This window comes from Protopterus annectens, chromosome 16.part0 (genome assembly GCF_019279795.1).
Source record: "Protopterus annectens isolate FY-2018-M chromosome 16.part0, PAN1.0, whole genome shotgun sequence".
NCBI lineage: Eukaryota > Metazoa > Chordata > Ceratodontiformes > Protopteridae > Protopterus > Protopterus annectens.
This window is the reverse complement of record NC_056750.1, coordinates 677,689,557-677,712,138: the sequence shown is the minus strand read 5'-3', so window position 1 is coordinate 677,712,138 and position 22,582 is coordinate 677,689,557. Positions and strand designations below refer to the sequence as shown.

Genomic DNA, 22,582 nt, shown 5'->3' with positions numbered 1-22,582 from the left:
ATCATCTAGATGTGTAGTATATATGTATATTATAACATTGTATAACATAGTTTATTCTTTCAACTTATTTTGTATAGTATTTCTAATGTGATTTGCACTGCGTTGGATTTTACTGTATTTTTATTGTACTGTATGTGGAGCTTTTCTCCCGGGGCCTCTGCTGAAAATGTGCTCTGTAGACCCAGTCAGAACACCCCAGTAAACAAATGTCAAATAAATAAATAAAAGCCATTATAGGAGGTGGGACATGGGCATCGTATATGTGGCAAGAGCAGAGATTTTCTGAGAGGCAGGAGCAGGGAATTTCTATCTCTGCAGATCAAACATGATGTGAAGGCATTATCATCACTGATGCCACCTTAAAAAAGCCCCATCAATACTACCATCACAACAGTTGCCTGTCTTAGCCTCCACTGGGGTGTATTCCATGCTAGGATCACAATAGCTACCTGCCTTAGCCTCCAATGGGGTGTATTATATGCTAGCATCACAACAGCTGCCTGTCTTAGCCTCCACTGGGGTGTATTCCATGCTAGGATCACAATAGCAACCTGTCTTAGCCTCCACTGGGGTGTATTCTGTGCTAGCATCACAACAGCTGCCTGTCTTAGCCTCCACTGAGGTGTATTCCATGCTAACATCACAACAGTTGCCTGTCTTAGCCTCCACTGGGGTGTATTCCATGCTAGGATCACAACATCTATCTGCCTTAGCCTCCATTGGGCTATATTCCATGCTAGCATCAAAACAGCTGTCAGTCTTAGCCTCCGCTGGGGTGTATTCCATGCTAGGATAAAAACAGCTGCCTGTCTTAGCCTCCATTGGGGTGTATTCCATGCTAAGGATAAAAAAAGCTGCCTGTCTTAGCCTCCATTGGGCTGTATTCCATGCTAGCATCACAACAGTTGCCTGTCTTAGCCTTCACTATGATGTATTCAGGCTTCCAGCTGCCACCTGCATCATTAGACAAAGTTGTAAGACAATTTGGTGAGATGAAAATAGATTAAATGTATAAATTACAAAAAGAGGATTTCACCTCCGGTGTATTAAGTTTAGAAAATGTGTCATCTTACTATATTTTGTACACTTTAGTAACACACTTGTTTTTCAGTCTATGAAAAAAGTCACTGCAGGTTTATTTATTTATTTTATTTCACATTTGTTGACCGGGATAGTCAGACTGGATGCATGTCCATTTTCAGCAGAGGCCCAAGGAGAAAAGCTCCATGGAATAACAAATCATCATAACATGTCGCATATTACAAATAAATATATTATTTACAGAGATTAGGTGTTTAACATACATTTTGCTTTTGAACTATTAGACTGGGGCTCCTTCTCTCTCCTACTCCAATGGTTCCTTTCCTGGGTCTTCCCTCATTATTATAATCTTCAATTATAATGTTATTGAGCAGAAAGAAATGAATGAAGACATAAAAAGAGTTTAAAGGGAATTGTGGGGAAGGGAATTCCTCTGTGTATCAGAGTTTGTTATTGGAATAAGTGAATTAGGACAGGGAAAAGAAACATTCTCCAAACGATTTACTATAATACATGCGCATAGCTTCACTGGAGAAAGGCTAATATGGATAGATATGCTTTAAGTTTAGCAACAGAAAGTTTTATCCTTTTGCAAATTATAATTTAACTTGCATGCAAACTGTTAGCTTCCGTTGCTTTAAGTTACTCTTTTCTAAAACAGAAGACCACATCTGGGTGAAAGGATGTCATTGTGCATTATATGGTTATTTCACCAAAATGGAAGCATATCGAAAGAAACCATAACAAAATTTAATACAATATAACCAAATTAAGATGTATCTATTTCTCCACTGAAAAACAAGCTAATATACAAGTTAATTAATTGATTATAAATTTAAAGCTAGTTAAATTCATGTTACCATATAGGCTATATTAAGATTAATAACCATTTTTGTACATTGACAATTTGCTGTGTTGCATTTCATAACTTATTTGCTGTACTGTCATCATGACATGATATTCAGTAAATCTAGTCTAAGAATTTGATAAGCTTTATAAATCCAGAAGGTATCCTCTAAACCTCTACTTTCATAATATACCATATGTTGCAGCTAAATCCATTTCTTTTCAATTAGGTTTAAACTGCATATCTGGGTTCTATTTCAGCCATCAAAACTGATCTGACTTAAGCTCAGTTGATATAGTTTTTGTTGCTACCCACTTATGTTAATTGAGCTGCCCCAGAATTAAGATGCAGTGTGCTCTGTTCCAGTCCCATTTGCCCAAATGACATGCATCATTATCACAAGCCATTATAATCCAAGCCAACAAGCATGTAGTACTGCATTACCTCAGAACCAGGTTAAGTCCTATAATGAGCTAGAAATTAGTTTAAGATTTACTTTCTTTGAATGCATAGTAGTGAAATCTGTGCACACGAATGTCAATGGGATCTCATGCAAAACTGCACATAAGAGTGCGTACAACTCTGTAACTTATTTAACTGCATTTGCCTGGAAAAATTATCCCAACTTTTGAAAGAATTAGGATAATGTACACTTCATTAGCACATGAAATCTGAACACTTTTTTTCTGGAAGCCAGACTAGGAAATCTCCAAAGATGGCAGGAATGGTAGAAAACATGAAGGAGTGGGCTGATGAAAACATCACACTAGAAAATGGTGCAGACATGGTTGAGGTCACTGTGAAGTTATGTTCAGAAACTGGATGAGTTGCATCTGAAAGCAACTTTAGAGACAGAGGTAGTGCATTTCATCCTTTTTTGGACCAGATTTATGTATTTCCATAGACAAGATGCATTCTGGAGGAATGGGGGGACTTGTGATCTTGCACCCCAAAGATGTATTTAAATATGAACCTTAGTACTATATTGCCAACGTAGTGATAAGGCTGTTAAAGAACTTGATGGAAAGTACCCTTCATGACAGAAAAGGCCCTGAAGAACACACAGTGGTCTTCATGATGAAAAAGATACTGAAGAACACACAGCAGGCTTCATGATGGATGCAGATATACATGATCCTAGTATGCACAGCTTCACTGGAGAAAGGAAAAGCCATTTATACAATACACTGTGAAATAAATTAGTGAAATGAGCCACATATTAAAGATACCTCAAAGGCATCATCCAGTCAGACTTTCACATCGTCAGTGAGATGTCATTTGTGAGGCTAGAAAGGAATTTAGGGAAACTGGGATGGGATGGGAAGGGCATAGTTCCATGTTTAGATATCTTCTGTGGGTGAATTTCAGAAAGGCCTATGACATTGTGCCTCATCAAAAGATAGTAAAGCAAAGAGGCATATGGCAGTGCATCCTAAAATGGTGAATAGGATTAGGGTGTCATAATGTACACTTCTGAGACCTGTCTTGGTTAGTATATCTGTGTGAACTATGATACTGAGTTTGGAAACCAAGATAAACACCCATGTGAGGATATTAAGATTGATGCACTAGCCATGTTAAAAGGAAACCAGTCCCCAGAACAGTGACATCTAGTATAACAGAAAATTGATAGTAGCCTTAATTCAACATAAAAATATAAAGTTATGCATTTGTAGTGGTGCCACAAACACAGTCTTGGTGGCATGACTAAGCTGAAGTGGGGTAAAAATTTGGGGAAGTACTTGCCTTAAGGTGAACTGTTCTATGCCATGTGAGATGGAAGTAGAAAACTCCCACTCCATATTTCATCCAACAACACACCACCTCTCCCACACACTCAGAAAACCTCACTTAAATTGATTAATTCCATCAAGACAATGTCTTTCACCAACACATTTCCTTAGCTTAATACTGCCCTTTGCCCTCTTTAGCACCCCCACTTACCTGACACAAATCCCTTACACCTTTTACAGCCTACCAATACACTACACCTCTGACAACATATTACATCACCCTCCTTCTCCTCTATAACCCATGAATTCTACCCATCAAACATAACCCTCTTATATAAACACAAAGTACTACCTATCATACACTCTTACCTAGCATACCCTCCACTCCCTAGCAAACATGCTACCTATCTCTTCTCAAACACCCCTCCAGATTAGACTTTATCACCCTCATACTAGATCTTATCTCCCTCTCACTTTCTGGCAACATTCACCCCAAACCCGGGCCCACCAAGTCCCCACCCATCTCATCTCCCCTCCATCATTCCCTCACTCCCAAGAGCATTCACATTACCACAATTAATGCCCAAAGTCTCCGTAATAAAATTCCTAATCTACATGCCTGGCTTACCATCAATCAGCTAGACATAGTTGCCATCTCAGAAACATGGTTTAAACCACACATAAAAGATAATGAAATTCTGCCAGCTGGCTGTCACATGATTCATAATGATAGGCCCAACAAAAATGAGGTAGTGTAGCCATAATTAACTCTTCCACCTACTCAGTTACCCCATACAATACTCCCACTCCAACATTTGCCAACTCTGAATTAACCATAGCTCTCTTAAAATTGAACAAACACAAGTCCATATGTATAGCTGCCCTTTATATCCCTCCAGGTAGCAACATCCCAATACTAGAAGGCATTATCTCCTAGTCCTCCTCTAATATTAAAAATGAAACCCTAATCCTAGGTGATGTAAACATTAACTGGACCACCATTAACTCTCAGTCCCCTACCCAATCAATCAACCTCTTTAATTTCACCCAGCTAATAAACTCCCCCGCTGGCCAAACAAAGATAAAACATTTGGCTCCATCATTGAATGGATCTTGGTGTCTCATCCAAATCTAATCTCAAATTCAGGAATCTTTCCTGACCCCCCTCAATGACCATCTACCAGCCTTTGCTGACCGGTACCCCTCCCCCCTTCATAAACAACATCAGTACATTTAGACCTGAAACCTGTCCAACTTCAACCCACAAACATTTTCAGACTGCCTGGAATTAACTGTTTGGACACCTTTAAGAACTCTGCCCCATGACAGTGCCATCAACCACTTTAATGGAACTTTTCTGTACTTTCTCAATAACCTTGCTCCTCTCAGGACCAAAAGAGTTAAAGCTATTACTTTGTCCTGGCTATCTAAGGAAACTAAACAGATCATGCTCCTAAGAGACAAAAAGAATCAATACCAAAGAAATAAGCAACCTAATACCCTACTAGAATTTAAACAAGTCCGCAACTCAATAAAAAAAAAACTAATAACCACAGACCACAAAACATATTACTCTAAGCTTCAATCTGAACATACTAACAATCCTAGAAAAGTCTGAAATACTATCTCCTCCCTCCTTCACCCCGGCAGTAAAGATCACCCATGCCCAAACCCTAACTGTTCTGATCAAGAAACAGCCTCTCTATTTAACACTTTCTTTGTGGAATGTATAGTCAGACTTACTGCCAGCTTCCCCAGCTCCCCTCCAATAACTTCCTCCCTCCCCATACTTCCTCTTTGATCTCAAAACACATACCCCTTCCTTCAGCCTCAATCCTGTGCCCACACACAATAAAAAGAACTCCTTGTCCGACTGAAACCATGCTCCAATGCACCAGATAATTTACCTGCATCCTTCCTCAAACTATCTGCCAACAGCATAGCCTTCCCATCTCCATCATAATAAATAGGTCCATTAATCTCCATCATAATAAATAGGTCCATCCAAGAATCATATGTTCCCTCATTTTGGAGACAAACATTCATCATCCCACTACATAAAGGCAGTACAAACACTGACACCACTAATTTCTGTCCTATTGCCATACTTTTCCCACTCTCAGAAGTCCTGGAAAAATGTATTCACTCAGAAATGATGCCTTATCTAACACAAAACAACCTCCTAACCCCGACAAAACATGGCTTCCATCTTGGCCACAGTATCATCACTGCACTCCTCTCCTTCCCTAAGTCCATTAACCATGCTCATGACTCCAGCAAAATTATTTCAACCCTGTTCCTAGACCTTTCCAAAGCCTTCAACACAAGCTCCCACACTATACTTCTATCGCAACTCTCCTCTCACCATAGCTTGGTTCACCAGCTACCTCTCCAAAACTCAAAAGGCTGTTAAATGGAAACATCCCACCTCTTCTTTTCTATATACCTCTACTGGGGTACCACAAGGTTCTGTCCTTAGCCCCTTACTTCTCAATATATTCATCAACAACTTTCACCACCCCATCTCCAATTCTACACTAATCCAATATGCAGATGATTTTACAATCATCTGCTCAGCTGATGCCCCTTCTGCAGACAACCGATTCAAAACAACCACCTAGCTCTTAAAGCCAATAAAACCAAATTAATGATTTTTCCCCATCTAAATACTCCCCCATTAATAAAAACTCATTCAAATAATAAGTCAGAATAACATCCCCATTGAAATTGTCCCTCACACCAAACTGATTGGCATCATTATTGACGAACATCTAAAATTAGATATCCACATCCAAACATAAAAATAAAAACCACCAAAAATTAGGACTCCTATATAGGCATAACCATTTTCTCACCCCCTCCCACAAGAAAGACACCTGCCTCCACATACCTTTACCCCTCCCTAATATATGGCACTCCTCCGTTCTTGAATCTTCAGCTCAGCCTACAAACTAAATTAGAAGCCTGCTACAATAAGATCTGCAAATTCACTACCAACTCTAGGAACTCATGCCATCACTGCATCTCCCTCCACTCACTGCAATGGCTCAAGCTTCAACTATCTGAACCTTCTTAAACTCATCACTGCCCATAAGTTCATATTTAACCCATCCTCCTGTCCCTCTCTCTCCACCTCCTTAACCCCCAATATTCCTAATCAGTCACTTAGGTCAGAAAATCAGAACCTGCCCAAAATCTACAAACCTTTATGGCCACCTGGACACACACTGCTATCCTGCTCTTTAGCTAAATTATGGAACGCTCTTCCTCCCTTGCTTAGAAATACTCATAACCACTCTAACGTTAAATCCCTCCTCCATTCCTACCTGTCTTCAAAGTGGGAATGTCCCTGCTTCTTCCCCACGCAGGACCCTCCTATATCAAACCCCCACCTTCTAAGTCTCTGCATCATCTCTACACTCACATCATTTGCCCTTCTATTCCTCCTTAACCTCCAGATTTTGTTAATAGCTTTATTTCCAGCAATTTCTCTTGCTCAATTGTAATTCACTGTCGATGACTCAGACTGTACAGTTGCTTGATTTTAATACTATAAACCAAAAAAGAAGCGGAAAGCTCTCCAACAAGCACCAACTAAAACCACAAGGAGGGCAAAAAGAGCTAGGAGAGTGAAACGAATCGTCAGGCCAAAAGACTTTATTAATGAACAACCATAAAAACTCTATCATATTCGTTTCACTCTCCTAGCTCTTTTTGCCCTCCTTGTGGTTTTAGTTGATTTTAATACTATTATTGTAGAATGCAAAATCTCAATTGTAATTCACTGTTAATGACTCAGACTGTACAGTTGCTAGGTTTTATTTTTATTATTGTAGAATGTTGATTATTTTTTTTACTATAAAATGCTGCATAAAGCTGTATGACTTCTTTGCTTTGTATGTGTATATGCTAATATGTTTGTTATTGTTTCTGGAACTTTTCTCCCGGGGCCTCCACTGAAAACAGGCTCTTTTCAGGCCCAGGGGACTTCTCCAGTCATCAAACTGAAGTAAATAAATAAATAAATAAAAGGCTAATATGCTGGAATGCATAATGTGCAGTGGGCCATAACGATGTGGAGACCATTCTCCCATTGTACGAACTGTTTTAAAGTCACATGTAGATTACCATGCACAGTTCTGAGGCCATTTTCCCACTGTATAAGGCTGTGATAAAGCCACATATAAAGTACCATAAACAGTTCTGAAGTCATCCTCAGACTGTACAATGCTGTGGTAAGGTCACAGCTAGACTACCATTCACAGTTCTGAGGCCATTATCCCACCGTACAAGGCTGTGGTAAGGCCATATCTAGAGTATCATACACAGTTCTGAGGCCATTATCCCACTGTACAAGGCTGTGGTAAGGTCACAGCTAAGGTATCATGTACAGTTTTGAGGCCGTTCTTCTACTGTACAAGACTGTGATAAGGCCACATGTAGAGTACCAAGAACAGTTCTGAAGTTACCCTCAGACTGTACAAGGCTGTGGTAAGGTCACAGCTAGACTACCATTCACAGTTCTGAGGCCATTCTCCTGTTGTACAAGACTTTGGTAAGGTCACAGATAGGGTAGCATGCACAGTTCAGAGGCCATTATCCCATTGTACAATGCTGTGGTAATGCCACATCTACAGTATTATGAACAGTTCTGAGGCCATATAGATAAAACATGCCACACTTGTATCAAGCATAAGAACGTAAGTTAACACTAAAATGTTTGCTACAATGATGGATTCCAAAAACACATCAAGTACAAATACTAAAAGCACAGTAGATACTGCTATTACAGCAACAAAATTATCAGATATATAACCACAGTGATGTATATATTGTACAAAAGCATTCTCTAGTAATTCAGTGAGGTGGCAAAAATGATGAGTCTGAGGTTCAACATCTGCAGTGTTTAATAATAAAAGTTCAAATAATTCCACCAATAAATGCACCCAGGAAGAAAACAAAATGTTTCAAGTGCATTGCATGACCATATATGATTTTATGTAAGCTGATATAAGAATAGACCACCATTTTATATTGCTTTATATGGGAACCTGCTGCCCATTAGCCCTTCAGCCAAGGTGAATTAACTAGGTAAATTTAATTTTTGTTATTCAAGCTGATGCATTAAGGGAGGTGACAGCTGCACCCCCTTACAAAAACGTAGAAAGTTACAGTGTCTGTGCTTCTACATAGCATAAAATATGTAAAGAAACTTTACGCAATGTTTACTCACTACAGTCAAAAATTAGTTAACAAAATAAAATTCATACAAGACATTAAGGATTTATTTTCTTTTACCAGAGAACATAAGGTTATCTTCACTGTCTTAATTACTACAATTAGAATGCAAATTATTGCTTCTGATTCACAATCTTCATACCACTTGGCATTAAATATGACTTATGTAAGGTGGTCTCCTTAAACTTATGCCCATGAGTGTCTTTTGCTAGCTGGATGGCTAGAGGGACAAAGACAGAGTTAACATGCCATTGGTATTTCTGGCTGGATGGGTGGCTAGAGGGACAAAGACAGAATTAACATGCGATTCTTACCTGCTTTACAGATCCACTCCAAGTAGCCATTCAGTTCACGCTCAATCTGCTGCTGTCTTCTTAACTTTAGAAATGCCCGTCTGTTTTCAACTCTTTCTCTTTCTTTTGCAAACTCTCTGCAAGAAACCAAAATACTCAGTCAGAGAGGAAGGTACTGAAAAACAATTGCATGGATAATCTTCTGCCTCCAGTACAACACACAGTGTTTCTCTCACTCAAGGGTTTGCTGTTCATTGCTGTGGGTGATAACTATAGTGCATCATGAAAAGACAAAGTCCATTTGTACATATACTAATTGGCCAGCTCAGAAATTAACTTCATGTATAAATCCTTTTTTTTCTGATAATGGCTTCACATTTCTAACCTATGTTCTTATACCTTGTATAAGAAAAACTGTAATAATAAAACCGTTAGCGTTCTTCTAAAGGAAATTGCTTGAAAAGAAATCACTTTGTACTAAAGCTGTATCAGATGTATAACAAAATATAAATTGCTTGAAACATAAAAGTAAAAAGAACTGTAGTGTGTGTCTTTTCAGTAAAAATTAATGAGTAAAATGGAAAATAATATTGTCATTTGCCATTGTGAAATATTTCAGTTTATAAGGGACAACAATGCATCACAAATGTGGCTGCTTTGCAATGTCTGATTCTTCTTGGACATGTGGAGCAGGGTCAAAGGTTATTTTCTAATGTGGACTCTGGCTTGCAAACTTTAACCATTCCCCTTGGACATGTAACTGTGAAAATAAGAAAGCATTTGCCAAATATGAATCAAGCACATAACCACAGGAAATCCTATATGAGACTTTTGTAACCAGATAAAGATTAAACTCCGTCAGTTAAGGAAGGCACTGTAATTTAGTTACTAGATCTACCTGGATCATATACCCTTAGGACAGAGGTCATCTTTGGGTCAACTGTCTGTAAGGAATTCAGTGTGATTTTGAAAACCAAATAATAAGGACATTTTATCAATTGAGCAGAGCAGTTGAAGACTATATAGCAGCCAGGTTAGTATTTTCAGAGCATTATCGGTCTGCTAATTTTTCAATTCCTTGTGCCGAGTGACGTCTACAGGCATTTCTGCAGTTACCTCCTACTGCTCCTCTAGGCATCAAATATTGCCTGTTCATATTTGCATTAATAATTCCAAAACCATGTTACACACAAGGTATCAGAATATTTTATCTGGAAGCATATATGATGGCAAACACAATTGTATTGATATAGGACCTCTGTCAATAAGTATTTGTTAGAACTGTAAGGTGATAACATTATTTTTTTACAGGCTGCTGAAGCCACAACCACTGAGAGTTAAAGGTACACACTCAAAAGAGCTCTACTGGAGAGAATGAGTTAAGTTCAGTACCATTTGCATATTTAAACCAATAAACTGGAAGAAATCCCAAAGGTGGCAAACAAATAACCAATACAACAAACCACAGCACTTTTAGCATACCAAATGTTAATCCATGCTTTCATCCACAGATAGTCTTCTTCAGAAACAATACTTAGCTATATTCAAATTAGTTAATTTAAACAAATTCAAATATTTAATAAACCAATGAAATTATGCAAACAAGTTAAAAACTAGCTTTAAAAATGCTGTTTAACCATTCCATCCCCATACTTTCCTCTCATCTATTGAATGGCAAGTTATCGTTCACTTAAGAAACATTTGATGTTTATGGTTTCGTTAAGTCCAGGAGCTTGTCTGCATTTAATCTCACTTGCCATTCAATTTCTTTCTTTTCAGTGGTAGTTTTGTAGTTTATGCCTCTTCTATCCAGACTGACATGTTCAAGAACAGCAAATGAAAATTTTTTAAATTTAAAAAATTTGTGGGTAGAAATGTATTTCTTTAGTTTAAGGGTATATCGCATCTCACGTGTCCTTTCAATAATATGGTGTCAACCCTTTGAAGAGTGACTGCTCGGAACTAATTACTATCATTTATATATTTCATCGTTGACCTGTTTTATGGGTAAGCATTGAGATGTATTCTTATTTTGTTAGTTTTTGCCAATTAGTGGCAGCAGAACATTGTATGATAGAGGAAGAGACAGAACAAGAGTCAACAAGGCGAGGTGTGTGTGTGTGTGTGTGTGTGTGTGTGTGTAGGAGCAAAACAATTCTTGTCAAGTATGAATTATTGTTGGTTGGTTCATTTGGAAGGCACTGGCCTTAGTCAAAGTTAGGTAAAATGTCATTAAGCTGGGGTGTGACGCTTACCTGTAGTTGTACAATGTAAAGTTCTTTTCAGTATTGCAAGGGTACACATAAGGCAACAGTGTACATTTTTCTTGTAAAAAAAAAAAAAAAAAGAACAAACACAAGTAGGAAAATATCAAATCATGACCAAGGCCAGTCGAAAAGAACCAAACTTTAATACAAAATGTGCACAAACCAATGCAAGTTCCAATGCCTCAGCCCCTTTCAAGAGTAAAAAAACACAACACAAGAAAACAATTAAATACATCACTGCATTCAAAAATCAACCAATAAAAGTAGTAACTCAATTAAACAAATAAAAAAAGATCAAATAAAACAATTAAATTCAAGATCCATGTACATTATAAAAGCATTTTCCAATTGCATTCTAAATTTAGCCCATTAAGGATCAGAGTACCATACTTCGGAATAAATAAACTCTCTCTAAAAAGTAACTTCTGTTTTAGATCACTATCCATAAAAACTTTTACCTTTTCTAATATGGCATCCTGAAGTAGTTTTTCATTCCCATTATGGCACAAAGAAAAATGAATGGCAACTGAATACTCCACCCTTTGGTTTCTTATATCTCTCAAATGCTCTAGAAGCCCAGTTCTAAATGCTCTTTTTGTTTCTCCTATGTAAAAAAGATTACATGGGAACTTCAGGGCATATACTACCCCTTCTGTACTACAACTATACAGCTCCTTAGGTGTATAAATCACATTATTAATTTTGTCAAAAAATTGAGTTACATCTATACAACCAGACCAATGCTTGCAAGGAATAGTACCAACTTCTCCCACACCCATGTTCCTATAGAGAACCGCGGTGGTATAATAACTATGAACCAACATATCCTTCACACTGCAGCTCCTCTTATAAGAAACATAATTTATCAGGGAGCAACCGGACTAAACTCATCTTTAAATAAAAAATCCAATATTATTTCACAATATTAGAAATAATGTCAGCAAAACTAGTATACTCCGGAACAAAAAACAATTTTATTCCCTTTATTTCCAGATCCATCTCTAATATTATTATACCAATTATAATTTCTGGCCATAACGTGTCCATCATCCTGAACTAACTGATTAATAGATGCTTTATGATATGATGCATCCTGAATACAGGAGCTATCATAGCACCGTTGTTTAAAATGATAACATGTCTTTTTTAACTCGGCTTCAAGAACTTTTTGTTCATTGCAGTGTCTTTTTATAGGGAGTAATTCTCTATAAGGTAAGGATTTCATCAAGGGGGGGTATGATGGATCCTACCATGCAAGAAATGGTTGCCGTCCTCAAATTTCTTATTTATTCTGGTTTTCATCCCCACATTTACAACACCTTCCAACTCTGAGTTTAAGAAGATAACCTTCCTACCTCTTTGTACTTCATCAAAATGTAAACCAAACTAATTTTTATGTAAATCACCTAAAAAAATCATTAACCTTACCATCACCTAAAAATATTAAATCATCAGTGTATCTATAGTATTGAACAACATGGTTTTTGTAAAACCCAATATGATGAAACTCTTTTCTACTGGCCTTGGTCATTATTTTACATTTCTCATGTACCCTTAAGGTTAATGGCACTTTGTATATTAATCAGTACAAGTAGTTAGGTTCAAACCCCACAATGCTAGTCCTGGTGCAGATTAAATATCAGCTGCAGTGGTGTTGAAGTTAAAGCCTACAGTCCCTGTCCATTACAACTTGCTATACCCAATATCTCCTTTTTACACTGTAAACAGGATCACAGCATGGGTGAAGGAAGAAATGCATCATATAAGCTATAGTGTAAAACCTATCTATGAAGAGACGATGTTTCCAGATCAAGAACAGTAGGCACCCTCTCCCCCCTTCTACAGATACAATAAATAAAGTAAAACAGGTTCTGAGCCAAGAAAGGTCGTGGTTGTGTCAGCTGATAAACTGAGCCAAAGATGCTCATTTTCAGTGACCACAGCACAAATTAACTTGAATAAAATAATTACTAATTAGTCTATATTAAGTCCTAAAATAAGTAAGGTAACAAAAGTGCATTTATTAATGAAATATACAGGCTAACAATATGCAGTGAACTCTATTTTCAGTATATAAAGATGGGATATGACTATGTTTATTAATTAATTAATTAATTAATTAATTAATTAATTTATTTATTTATTTATTTATTGACATTTGTTGACTGGGAAAGTCCACTGGGCTTGATACCCATTTTCAGTGGAGGCCCGGGAGAAAAGCTACAAGTTACATGAAAATCATTACATAAATTTGTAAGGAAACAAAATTATAAAGCAAGTGAAATAATACAGAAAACTAAACAGCAAATATGTTGTAAAAAGGCACAATACAGTAACAATGGAACATTAGCATGTAGGAACATTATACAGTTAGAAATATTTAATAATACAGCTCATTTTTTTTGGGGGGGGGGTAGGAAAAGGGAAAGGTAGAATTAGAGAGTTAAACTTAAAGGTAAGACAGATATGGTTAGAATCTTATAGCTAAGTAGTGGGAATAAGTAGATTATAGGTGGCATATATTTAATGGTAGTATTAAAAGCAGAAAGTGGCAGAAAAGAGAAAGTCTGTTAAGATGGTTGTCTTGATGTGTGGACTATGATACTAAAGATTAGGGATAACTTCTATGGTGTAACAGCATAACATATACATGAGTATATTTGCTATGTGAAACAGTTTTGCTAGATTAAGGAGGCTGCGGATATGTGTTGGGGTTATCAGTGAGATGTTTTAGTTTTCTTTTAAAGGAGGTTATGTTGTCTCATTCTGTAACTGATGATGGGATGGTGATCCACAGCTTAGTTATGGAAAGGGAGTAGAGCAGCTACCTGCTCTTTTACTAGGTTTTTTTACTTTAAGTAGGTGTTTGTTGTTAGAGCGTAGATGTTTGGATGGGACAAAGTTCAATGAGATTTTTCAGGGAAGGGCAACACTCAGGTTTATAAATGAGTTTATGGGCAAAGGTAAGTTGTGTGTAATATAGGTAATGTGCAAATTCTAGCCAGCTTAGTTCTTTAGTGGCCTGGCAATGGTGGGTGCGATTTGGTTGGACTGATGTGAATTTTGCAGTCTTTTAATAACAGGACTGTAGTTTGTGTTGCAAAGAGTTATGGAGATTGGTGAAGATAGGAGACCCATATAGTAAGGTTGGAAGGAGAAGACTTTTTGAAAGTTTTATTCGGATGGATTTGTCTAAGTATTGTTTGTTTCTGTAAGGTTTGCCTAATTTGAAGTGAGTCTTTTTTACTGCATTATTAATATGCAAGTCAAAGCCAAGTTTTCTGTCAATAGTAATTTCTAGCAGTTTGGCCTGATTTATTAACTCTATTGGGGTTTTGTTTGTGGAGAATATAGTAAAGTCTGTGGGAACAGGTTTAGATGCAAAGATGAGTAGTTTGGATTTATTAGGGTTAAGTAATAGCTGTGATTGGTTTAGCCAGAGTTCTATGGATGTAAAGGCCTTTTGTGTTAACTTTTGGAGGTCAGAGAAGTTATTGGAGGTACAGATTATGGTTGAATTGTCTGCATATTGTATGGTAGTACAGTCAGAGGGAACTTTATTTAGGTCATTTATAAAAATGTTGAATAGTAGGGGTCCGTAGACTGACCCCTGGTGCACTCCTATGTTATTTGGGAGAAAGCTAGAGAGGTTATTCAGCCATTTTATGGATTTCTGTCTGTTTTCTAAGTAACTAATGAACCAGGTAAGGGTGGCATCAGAGCATCCTAGTGAGTGGAGTTGCTGGATAAGTTTCATGTGGGAGACTATGTCAAATGCTTTTGACAGATCCAGTAAAAGGACTGATGTAAGTAGGTTGCTACTAAGGCATTATAGATGTAATTTGTGAAGCAGACTAGGGCAGTAATAGTACTGTGGGATGATCGAAAACCATGTTGTGAAGGGAATAGTAGGTTGTTGCTGGTTAGATATTCAACCAGTTGTTTGTGGATTTTAGATAGAGGGGACATTATGGAAATGGGTCTAAAATTAGATAGATCATGAGGGTTTCCACCTTTATGAAGTGGGGTGATCACTGATTTTTTCTAGAGCTGGGGGACTGTGTGTTCTGCAAGTGATCGGTTTATAAGGATACTTACTGGGAAACATATTGCCTTAGCACTAATTTTGAGGTATTCTGGGGGGAGATTATCAGCGGATAAGGAGCCTGGTTTCAATTTGCCAAGTAATGCTTGTATTTGAGAGGTTGCTACAGGTTGGAAGTTAAACGATGGTATGGAGCTGATATTGCTTTGAGGTATGACGGATGGTTTAATGGGGGTCGGGGTATTGCCTGCGTTTACTAATGTAAGGATAATATCGAAGTTTTTATTAAATATTTCACTGATTTCAACTGGGCTTTTGTCTGGAAATGGAGTTGGGTTTTGGGTGCTACCAGGATTTAGTAATGAATTGACAGATTTCCAGAAAAATCTGGGATTATTACTGTGGGTGTTTATTTGTTGAGAGAAGTAAGTATTTTTGTCCTGATTAATGGCCTGTTTTGCTTTGCTTCTCAGTATTTTGAAGGCGGTTTCATTGGGTGGGGTCTTATATTTTCTCCATTTGTGCTATGCTCGGTCTCTATTAATCAGTAGTTGTTTAGTTGATTTAGATAGCCAAGGAGCATGGTTATGTTTAACTCTCTTTTCTCTTATGGGGGCTATGGAGTTAAGGGTATCTAGGAAGACAGTATTGAAATAATGTAGTGCTTCATCTAAGGGAAGATATTTCAATGGGTTCCAGTTTAGTGTTTGTAATAGGTTGCAAAAGTGAGACTGGCTAAAATTGGCTAGGTTTCCGATATATTTATATGAATAAATGCTTGGAGTGGAGGTTGATATTCCGTGTATCAGGGCTGGTAAGTGGTCACTTAGGGTGTTGGGATTGCAGTAGTACTGTGGATGGGATACCAATATTCAGTCTAGGGCAGATTCAGGGTGATTGTTTGTTGTGTGTGTTGGGGTTTGTATAATTTGTGTAAATTTGAACAGATTGATGGAGTTTGTGGAGTTGCTTTGTGTTAGTTTAAGCCAATTTATATTAGTGTTACCGAGGATGATGGTTTCATTTGAAATGTAGTGGTTAGACCATGATAGAAAGTCTTCCAGTGTTGGGATATTGGAACCTGGAGGAATATAGATGGTGGCAATAGTTTATGGTTGTTGAAAAATAGTTATGCTAATAGGATTTCCATATTATTGAAAGTGGGAATGATTTTTGGGTGGGGTACTATGTTTAAGTGGTTATGATATAGTAATGCCAGGCCTCCCCCTTTCTTATAAAGTCTATCTTTTCTTAATATTTGATATCCAGGGGGAAGTAGTGACATGCTTTGTGGCAACTATATAATAAGGTGACTGTGCAGATAACCACTCTTCTGAGGTTATCATGTGCTGATGCTGAAGCAATTCCTATTACATTTATACATTTTCAGTTATATTAATTGGTAATATATTTATGATATATCATTAGTTATGATATTGTAGGATTCTACCACAAGGAAAGACCTTATTTGATTACAGTTTTTTTGGGGTGGTAAGAGCATATCCAATGGACCTCAGGAAGTCTGCAGTTTAAATTCCAATGGACGTAGCCTAAGCTTTTTGACAGAGTCAAATTATGTCCTCACATAGGTAGGTTACTTAGGCTATCGGCCCTAGGGCCCATACAAGCCTAATCAAACATTTCAAACAAATGTTCATATTTCTGGAACCATATGGGTTAAGAAAGAAGCATAAATGTCAAACTATTCAGCACAAACTATTTTTTATAGTGGTACTACTCTTTAGGTTCTAAATCTTAAAGCGAATTTTATAAGACACAGTAACTATTACATTTGTAATATTTTGTAAACAACTTACAATATCTCAGCAGCCACTCAAGTTACACACATACTGTTCACAACATTTTATTCATCCAGCTGAGAGCTTTCATATGAGACTAAGGAGGTATGTCTGTGTTAATTGGATGTTGAAATATTTAGAAAAATGTAAGAATTATATCTATATAAATTAATATCATAAAAACAACAATTAATATCTATTTACCTGCACTAAACAGAGGTAAAATATTAATGCAGTTGAGTTTGCCATTGTGTAAGCTTTAAGATGAAATCTTTTAAAACCTTGTACATAGCATGGTTTTAGAATTATTGATGCAAATATGAATAAGCAATATTTGATGCCTAGAGGCATCAGTAGGAGTTAACTGCAGATGCACCTGGAAACGTCACTCGGATGTGATGATGTATAAATTAAAACTGTTAGCTACAGCCCTGTATGTGAGTTGGTACTACTGCACACTTTGTGACCAAATGCCAGGTAGGTGCACAACATGACAACAGGTTGCTGTTGATGTAGAGAGCAGCAGTTTTGAAAGTTGGTATACAGTTCTGAATCTTTTTGATATACCCCCCAGATCAGTTGGTACAGTAAGTGCCCTGTGTATTCAATTGTATTTGTATAATTACATGCAAGCTCTGAAACAAAGCTCCCTCACACTGATGTAATCCTAATGGTGGAATGTATAATGTAGAACAAATATGTGCTTATTTTTTATCTCTGTAATTAAAACTCACTGACATTGATGTAAGTTCCATGCTGTGATGTTTCATATTCATTAATACAATCTCAATGACATCAATGTAACTCTCATACTATAATATCCCATGCTGTAACATGCAACTCTCATACTAAAACATACCATACTGTAACATGCAACTCTCATACTATAATATACCATACTGTAACATGTAACTCTCATACTATACCATAGTGTAAAATGCAACTCTCATACTATAAATACCATACTGTAATATGTAACTCTCATGCTATAACATACCATACTGTAACATGTAACTCTCATGCTATAACATACCATATTGTAACATGCAACCGTCACGCTATAACATACAATACTGTAACATGTAATTCTCATACTATAACATACCATACTGTAACATGAAACTCTCATGCTATAACATACCATATTGTTACATGCAACTCTCATACTAAAACATACCATATACTGTAACATGCAACTCTCATACTATAATATACCATACTGTAACATGCAACTCTCATACTATACCATAGTGTAACATGCAACTCTCATACTATAAATACCATACTATAATATGTAACTCCCATGCTATAACATACCATACTGTAACATGTAACTCTCATGCTATAACATACCATATTGTAACATGCAACCATCACGCTATAACATACAATACTGTAACATGTAATTCTCATACTATAACATACCATACTGTAACATGAAACTCTCATGCTATAACATACCATATTGTTACATGCAACTCTCATGCTATAACATACAATACTGTAACATGTGATTCTCATGCTATAACATTCCATACTGTAACATGCAACTTTCATACTATAATATACTATATTGTAAAATGCTACAAAAAATTGTGCTCATGCACCCCAGTTGTGGCTGGACCAATTCAATTATCCAGTAAAGAAGAAATAATTAATAAATAATATTATAGGCACTGTGTTACTTCTGCTAAGTACATAATGAAGAAAGTAAAAATAAAAATACGGAGATATACAAGCACGATAATTATGGGGGGGGGGGCAGTAGTGACCTAAAGCAGAGGCAACAATGAACATACACCTCCCATCCTCTTTCCTTCATGGTAGACAGCATGATAATGTTGATTTGTTGCTTTTGTACTTCACAGCCATGCCCTACTTCTATACAGACATCTTGCTGTTGTGGTCCTAGCACTTCGCAGATTTCTCAGTGTGAATCATACATCTCTAAGAGTAACAAAGATGCCAGACAGAAATACATGCCCGTGTCATTTTATTTGCCCAATTTTTCATTCTTTGACTACAGCTAGGTGATCTCTAGTCTACTTACAGCTTCAGTCATGAAAGCATGTTAAAAACTTTGTCGCCTACTCCACCTTATTTCATAATTACATACTTCTCAGAGTTAGGCTGCAAGGTCATTGACATCACTACATATTGGAAAAGCAGACAGAGTACAGTCAATATCAGTGGTGTCAGGAAGTAAGGTTTGGGATATGTCATAGGTAACTCACAAAAATGATGGTTCAAGACAGTGCACAGTCCTAATCTTGTTCTAGTAGGCAACGTGTATCTAGAAAAATACAGCACACATACTCAGAATGACACGAGTCGCTGTGGGTGTCTGTTTCAGAATTACTATTTTCTGCATGGCATTTATGTTTTGTACTGTAAATGGTACCTTAGTCAAGCTGTCGTATAAAACTTAGTGCAGTACTAAATTTGTCAGTCAACATGGGGTAGGCTGTAAGAAGATTAAAAAAAACCCTACACAGTGAAAGATGGCATCAAAATTCCCCCACATTTCTAATTTTAAATTACTGCCATCTTAATAAACAGTCATAGATATTTTATGGCCATAGTGCTTCTTTCCAGCACTATCTAGATTCTCATCTCAAGTCTACCTGGGGTTTAACTCACAAAATGTGTATTACCTGAATAAAGTCATTCTGGTTAAGATTTCCCATGACCCAGCATGCAGGGATCCCACAGATGATAGGTTCAGAGGTGAATGAGATGAAACCTCTTGCAAGAAGGAGGGTTAGAAATTGTTCTACAGAAAAATGTTACATTTACGTAACATGCCAGCCTGATTATACCTCTCAGGTGTACAAAAGTATCTAGACCTTTCCTCATTTTGACTGTTAAAGGTCCAGTGTCCTCATTGTTCCACAATGAAAGGGTCTGAAATACATAAGTGTTAAGAAATTTGTAACCGATATCCAATGTAAATAAGACTGAATCACACTAATTCATTAAAACAGCTTTTTATAAGTATAAAATAATACATTTTAACTATCCTATGTGCTTCCTAGTTGAAATTGTTAGGAATTTGTTTGTATGGGTTCTACATTTTACCAATTTGATTCACATTTTGGGGATGGAAAGTTCAGAGCTACAAGTCCAGTCACTTTTAATTAACATGGTTTTCATGGATTTTTTTTCACCATTACCATGGCCCCAACTACTCATTCAGTTCCTTTTTATCTTAAGTATGCCCTCTCCTCTTTCATTTCTATACTACCTCTTACAGTAACAGATATTTCTTTAATTTCCTGTATCTTATTTCTGTCCTCCTCATTTGTCTTCTTCAAACCTTGCTTTGTGTTATCACCATACCTATCTAGGTGGGAGGTTGGCATAATGGTTATGGTGTTTACCTTGCAAACACAAGGTGCACGGTTTGATTCTCACATGGGGTAGTTGGCTAGGCTTAAAATGACCCACAAGGGGAGTTAGCCTAGTAATAATCTATTAATCTATGAACCTATGAATACCTCTCAAATTCTTGGCATTAAAAATCATAGTAGAGGGTCAGAAAGAGGAACAAGTTTTTATTTTTTCACAATGCAAGGTCTTAGCATACTAGACTCTACATAGAGCTACGGACTCTCTGCATAGGCTTTGTTTATTTAATCATTTATTTAATAAGGTATATACCCAAAAACAGGTCTGACTTTAGGACAAGCATCAGTAGATCTAAGAACAGTAAGGATAATTATAAGGGCCAACAATCATAGTGCTATGCATAAATCATAGCAGTTGGGAGGTATGCTTATCACTTACTGTTTCCTCTAATACTCTCCTAATACTCTCCTATCTTCTTCTGTTTATAATTTTGGGAACCCAGAATAAACTTTACACTGTCATTTTTGTTTCTCCAAATCCCTTTTTATCACCTGCAAAATGTGTGACCCTGTAGTCATTGATAGCCTGTTAATGGAATGAGGTTTTGCACTGGATATGTTTATACTCTCTATTTTTCTGCCTATGTAACTTGAGTTATTCTAGTAAAGCAGATTACAACGTGTAAGGAATATGAAGAATAAGTATTCAGATACGCCTTCTATGACCATAATCTAGATGATTATGACTAGGGCTCTGATCATAATCAGGTTAATATGCTTTTTGAGAGCTAGATTCTTGAAACTCATTTTGAAAATGAAGCTCAGCGGACAAATTACTTGAGTCCATTTTGTGAATATATAGCAAATGGTTATGACTGAATCCTGACTGTAATTCTGTACGATATCTGGGAGCTTTAACTGCTCCAGTGTACCACTAGTTTTGTGTTTAATATGCTCTTGCAGAATATCATTATTTACATAAACAGTTACTCAGAACACAATTTGTTGCAGATAGCATATCATGTTTTGACACAAACAGCAAACGTGTGGCAGCTTGAAATGTTACTGGTTGGTTAGCAGTGCTACTCACTTCTGCCAGTCATCCTGTTGAAAAGGACAAGGTAGATTATAGCTTTCAGAGCTGATGGCTGGTTTATTGCGCAGTTCTCTGGTGACTCTGTGTGTGTGTGTGTGTGTGTGTGTGTGTGTGTGTGTGTGTGTGTGTGTACGCGCGTGCGCGAGAGTCAGGGCAAGGTTGGCTTGGTTAGAATAGTGAGGTTCATACTTATAAATCTTGTCAAACGTATTATAGCTAGGTTCCCTTGAATGAATCATGGGTGATAAGGCTATTTTGCTCTCATCATCTAAGCATGCATTTTATGACTCAGAAAAGACTCATCTGTTTTGGTACAAATTAAAATTAAAAAGGAACAAATATTATGGAAGAGTTCAGATTTAAGGAAGCTTTATTGATTTTAAAATTTGGTACACCTGGTCCAATTACCTTAAGAAACTTATTTGGATCAATTAATTAATTTGCTAATATATTTTATCTTTTGTAAATAAGAATTGTGTTCAGTATTGTTCTATCTCCCCTTATGGATACTCTAGCTCATAGGCCATTAGTCAAATCCAGGTCATCTGGGTCATGTCAAGGCTTTATCCCAGAAAGACAAAGAAAGAAATTATTTTGAAAATTATGGAAGACAGTGGACAATTAATTCAAGATTGCTCTCTTAATGGTTAACCGACAGCTTTAGATCCAAAAGGGGCTGTGGACTTCGCTAACATTTACTTTAACAAGACATTTCATATTTTACCCCACAGTGGGATAAAACAATTGCTAGGCAAAAGAATAAAGAGTATCAGAGTACATGGACTCCACTTGCATTAAAGATGGTAACCATCAGAGTGCCACATGGCTCAATACTCTGCTCAGTACTTTCCCATTTCTATGTAATACTGCAGCAGG

The 22,582-nt window shown here is 36.9% G+C and overlaps 1 protein-coding gene across 1 annotated transcript in view; it reads right to left on the bottom strand.

The window, feature by feature from the left end:
- CACNA1B (calcium voltage-gated channel subunit alpha1 B) overlaps positions 1-22,582 on the bottom strand; it is a 3,578,581-nt gene that overhangs the window by 1,711,851 nt on the left and 1,844,148 nt on the right. The window contains exon 9 of the mRNA XM_044058770.1: positions 9,174-9,289. Coding sequence (XP_043914705.1) covers positions 9,174-9,289 — 116 coding nt within the window. The remainder of the gene's footprint in view (positions 1-9,173; positions 9,290-22,582) is intronic.